Raw genomic sequence first — 5,466 nt, forward strand, 5'->3', positions numbered from 1 at the left:
TCAGATCATTTATCATTATTTTATTGACAAAATAGAATACTCAAATATTTGCTCTTAAGAGGGAGCAGTTGGTGGTAAGCCTCTAAACTTTTTCCTTTTTACAAAAAAAATTTACAGACTGTAAAGCATTTGGGTTATATACATATCTTACACATTTTGTACAAGGTACCAAATAATTATATAAATACATCTTTTAACATAGGAAACCCGTATTTATTTGGGGTGTATAATTAAGACACAACTTGAATGTGTTTAAGGCATCTGCCAGTTTGTTCATTTGATATTTTTTTTAAAAAAGAAAGTCATTTGTTTGTTTTTTAAAAAAGAAAGTTTCCCAAACCCTGCAGTCCTATCATAGACACCTGCTGCTTTGATGTCACCTTTTGAGTTTGAAAGGAGGAGAAAAAGCAAAGCAGGGGGAACCCCATCCAACAACCAAGAGGACTCCCGCCAGTCCAAGGAGCAGCTCAAGACAGTCCTTTGCTTTGGGAGGCTGGTGCCTTGAAGTATGGAGCGTGTGACTCTAGAGAAGGAGTGCAGGAAGGGGGCTGAGGAGGAGCTGGCCTGGCACTTGACAGCCTCCAGCAGCTGTATCTGTCCTGCACCTGGAGAGGCCACTGGGAAGTTTGGGAATGTGGGGAGGCAGGGAAATATAGTCAGCTGCACCCTCTCCCCACCTGCCCCCAAGAACTCTGTCTTTTACACCTGGGACAAGGGCATCTGTTTTGGATACGAGACTGAGCTGGCGGTGCCAGACCTCCACGTTAAGCCGGTGCTGACGTCGCTGTACATGGACCCCGCTCCGCCCCCAAGTCCCCCCACCGCAGCCGCAGTCACCATGCCCCCTCCGCCACCGCCAACTACTCCGATGCTCCCTGCCGCCACTGCGGCGGCCGTCCCCTTGCTGGCCCAGCAGCAACGGGTGCAGAGCGCCTTCCAGGACTCCAGAGTCTTCCCAGACCAGACCCACACTCCGGACGTGATGCCCACCACGAGGCACATGAAGTACTTGAGCATAAAGACCGCGTAGTCTGGCCGGCGCGCCTGATCGGGCTGCTGGTCCCGCAGGCAAGGGCAGTTGTGCGTGGCCTCCCAGCGGGGGCGGTTGTGCTGCTCGTAAAAGAGGCAGGCCACCACGCTGGCGGCCGGGACCGTGTAGAGGACGGTGAAGAGGCCCAGGCGGATCATGAGCTTCTCCAGCTTGTGCGTCTTGGTGGGGCCCCCTTGCTGCTTGATGACGCTGCGGATGCGGAAGAGCGAGACAAAGCCCGCAAGCAGGAACATGGAGCCAATGGCCAGGTATATCAGCAAGGGGGCCAGCACAAAGCCCCGCAAGTTCTCCAGGCTCTGGTTGCCCACGTAGCAGATGCCCGCCACAGGGTCCCCGTCCACAGAGCTGAGCGCCAGCACGGCAATGGACTTGACGCTGGGCAGCAGCCAGGCGGCCAGGTGGAAGTACTGTGCATAGCCCGCTATAGCTTCGTTGCCCCACTTCATGCCAGCTGCCAGGAACCAGGTGAGGGACAGGATGACCCACCAGATGGAGCTGGCCATGCCAAAGAAGTACACCAGCAGGAAGACCACTGTGCACAGGGCAGGGCCAGTGCTCTCATAGCGCACGTGCTCCGCCACGGCTAGTTCCGGCTGCAGCTCCGCAGCGCCCCCTGCCGCCCCGCGCCCTCCGACTGCCGCGGCTGCTCCTGCAGCGCCCCCTCCGGCGCCCGCCGGTACTGCACCCGCCGCTGCGCCGCCGCTGCAAGCCACTTTCTCGTGGCCAGCGACGAGGCGCACCAGGTAGCCCAAGGAGACGAAGAGGTAGCAGGCGGCCAGGAAGATGATGGGCCGCTCCGGGTACTTGAAGCGCTCCATGTCGATGAGGAACGTGGAGACGGTGGCAAAGGTGGAGATGAAGCACAGGATGGACCACAGGCCGATCCAGAAAGCGGTGAAGGCGCGCTCGTCGGGGCTGAAGTACGGGTTGTGGCAGGGCAGCGCGCAGTTGGCGATCTGGCCCGTCTTGACGCGGTTGTAGAGCGGGTGGCGCTCGCTCGACACGGACACCATGGGCGCGCGGCACTGGCAGCCCGGCTCGCACGGCGCCGGAGGCCGGGCCTTGCGCAGGGGCGGCTCGGCGGGCGGCGGCAGCGGCGGCGCTGGGACAGCCGCGCCGGGGATCCTGGCGCCGCCGCCGGCGGGCTTGCGGTGCGGCGGCTTGGGCTGCGGGGGCGGCGGCGCGGCCGTGACGGCCTCGGTGCGGTTGTAGTCCATGCAGAGTGTGTCCTGGTTGCCCTGTTCAGGCAGGCGGTCGCAGCGCATGCGGTCGGGCCACGCGAAGCCGTACTGGCGCATGAGGGGCGCGCAGCCGGCCTTGGCCCGCTCGCACACGCTGCGGCACGGCGGCAGCGGCTTCTTGTAGTCGTCCAAGCAGATGGGCGTGTACATGCTGCACAGGAAGAAGCGCAGGTCCGCCGAGCACTGGATCTCCACCAGGGGCCAGAACTGGTGCACCTCCAGCCCCGCCTCGTCCTGCGTGTCGTGGTTGAACTGGTTGGGCATGTACGTGTAGTTGTAGCCGATGCCTTTGCACAGGGGCACCGTGATCTCCTGGCAAGACAGCTCCTTGGCAGACGACGCCGACGCGGACGAAGAAGACGCCGAAGAGGACGAGGACGACGACGCGGCTGCGGCGGCTGCTGCAGCCGCGGCGGCAGAAGCGGCCGAGGCGGCGCAGCTAGAGCGCGGCAGCCCCGGCAACCAAGCCGGCAGCAAGAGCGGGAGGAAAGCCACGGCCAACAGGTAACTGCGCTCCATGCTCGGCCCGGAGCGGCGGCGGGGGCGGCGGCGGCGGGGGCGGCAGCGCGTCCAGGCAGACTCCTCGGGCGCCGAACGAGCCAGCCACGCCGGTCCTCCTCCTCCTGCTGCCGCTGCCAAGACGATCTCCTCCGCCGCTGCTCCGGGCGCCACCTCTCCAAGCTCCAGCTCGCCTCGCCGCCTCCTTCCCGCGAAGCAAGTGCGCCCTCTGGCCCGGCAGAAGCGGCGGCTCGGGGGATCCCCCACCGCTTTGGGGCGCCTTTTGCTCCTTCCCCTCTCGGCTCAGTCCGCTTCCCGCCGTCTCGCGTTCATCTCTTCCCCGTTCGGCTTTGTTGCAAGGACGGGCTCGGCGGCTGCTGTTGCTGCTCCTCGCTTCCCGCAACTTTCCCCCAGCCGTGCCGTGTCAAGATGGCTGAGGAGCCCCGAAAGCTGCGGCGGCGTTCAGCGCTCTCTTCGCGCTTCTCGGAAGATCGCCGGTCCCCCTGCGCCCAGCAAGTCGTCTTCCCGATCCCCGAGCAGCTGCGGGAGACTTGCAGCGCTCGCTCGCTCCCGAAGAAGCGCTGCCACCTGAGAAAGAGAGAGAGGCTCGCGGAGCGGCAGTGGCGGCAGCAGCCCCGCCAGTCCCTTTGGCACAACTTCTCGCTCGCTCCAGCTCCAGCAGCGCCAATCCGGTGGCCGCGCTCTCAGGGATATTTATAGAGGAGGATGCCAGGCCCCGCCTCGCCCGTCCCAGCTACCTATCACGAGGGCTCCGGGCGGGGATCGGGGACCCCGACCCAGCAGGCTCGCTTAAGGTGGAGCGGGTTTCGCACCGGGGTGGTAAGGCGACTGCCGCTGCTGGCCCTTTAAGGCCCTGGGCTCGCTGTTGGTTCCTCGGTGTTTTTTCTTTTTCTTTAGAAAAAGTGTAAATGGCCCGCTTTAACGCTTTGGCAGGTAAGTTGCATAAAAAGGGGATTCTGCTCCAAACAACACCCAAGCTAAATACTGTACCCGTTCCCAGTCCTATAGTATTCAATTCACATATAATAAAAATGATTTCTTCCCCAGAAGTTTTGTGTTACAATGTTAGTGGGGCTGAAAAAAAAAACACCACTTTTTCCAAGGCTTGAAATACTTGAACTCAGCGGGGGCGCATGCAACAGCGTTTCCTTTTAGTTAATAAACAGTGTTGCAAACAGGTGTCCTGTGTGTCTCCGTGCAAATTCTGCATTCGAGGCGCTCCCTTGGGAATTTTACGGGGATGGATGGGGCGCTGCTTCAAATGGCATCTCTCTAGCTGGAGCGGCTAATGGCAGCAACTGCTGCTGGCTTTGCTATGCAGATTTCACTGGGATGTGAAGCACCAGTACGTTTTGGTCCGTGGGATGGAAGCAGGTGGCATTGCCTTCCCTGACAGATTCAGAAAATGTTCATCCTTCATGCCCTTTCTCTCCCTCTCCCTTCAAATCTTGGCAGTCACCTTTTATATTATGTATTTATTTAATATGGACTTGCCTATCCCACTCCAACCCCATACCAGAAGTGGGGAATCGTCTTCATCCCCGCCTCTAGAAGCATGAGGCTCTTCATCTCAGGGTTGTGGATTCGAACCCCACATTGGGCAAAAACTAAGATCCCTGCACTGCAGGGGGTTGGGCCAGATGACCCTTGTGGCCCCTTCCAACTCTACAATTCTAGGATTCTATACACAGCCCTGAAGGCTGCATTGCCCAGGAGACTAATTTCTACACACGTTGTTCTGTATCCTCCATCCAAGACAGGCAAGAGGCATCATCAGTTAAAGGACACTTTCCACCCAGGCAAAACCACCTGAGGGTGCAAAGTGAAGGGCTAATGAAGGGGTGGGGCCTGGGGAGAGTCCAGAGGGCCAGAGAGGTATGGAGGGTCACATTCACCCCCTGGGCCTGAGATGCCTTACCCCTGGGCCTCTGCAAAAAAAGAAGAAGAAAAAGTCTCTTCCTTCTCTCCTTACCTAATTGAACCATTTCCACTGTCACAGTTTGGGCTCTGGACTTAATGGTCTTCCACCTCTTCTCTGGGTGGCAATATGTGTTAGTTTGCTTATTTCAAAAGTTGGCAAGCGAACCAGTCCTACTGTGCTTAGGGATTTTCCTGCCCGATCCACTGAGTTGGGGGCTGGTCTTTGGCCCCAAAGTCCTGCCCTGACGGCACCCCTGATAGCTAAACCTAAGTGCATGTGACTTAATTCTGACTCTGTCTTTTCTTGCATCCATCCTCTCTTGTCTCTCCTGGTCTCAATTTTGGATTGTAAGCCTATTGGGGCAGAGACCCTGACTTTGATGTTAACTCTGCTAAGTGTTTTCATTATTGATGGCATAGCTTCAGAGGCCAGGAAGCAACAATATAGGGAGTGTGTTGTTTAGTATGTGCACTAAGCAAATTGTGCACTTAACAAGTTGGAAATGGGATTTACTTTTGCTTAATGGGCTTATCATGCAGGCGCAAGGGATCTCATGGGCTCCCATGATAAGCCCATTAAGCAGACACAAATCCCATCTATTTTGATGACACTTATCTTCCACTACAGATAATGTTTTGCAAGCGTGTTTAAATGGACCCCCCACTTCTAAACTTTTTCTTCCCTGCTGACCCACCACCCATCTGCCTAACCGATGAGCAAGCAGAGATAATTGC

At 57.8% G+C, this 5,466-nt stretch overlaps 1 protein-coding gene across 1 annotated transcript; it reads right to left on the minus strand.

Annotated features, from left to right (window-relative positions):
* Positions 1-2,865, minus strand: FZD8 (frizzled class receptor 8). The gene has a single exon (XM_035129840.2). It carries the CDS (start codon positions 2,809-2,811, stop codon positions 700-702), a length of 2,112 nt encoding a protein of 703 aa, XP_034985731.1. The 5' UTR covers positions 2,812-2,865; the 3' UTR covers positions 1-699.
* Between the last annotated feature and the right edge of the window lie 2,601 nt (positions 2,866-5,466).

Source organism: Zootoca vivipara, chromosome 12 (genome assembly GCF_963506605.1).
Source record: "Zootoca vivipara chromosome 12, rZooViv1.1, whole genome shotgun sequence".
Classification (NCBI taxonomy): Eukaryota; Metazoa; Chordata; class Lepidosauria; order Squamata; family Lacertidae; genus Zootoca; species Zootoca vivipara.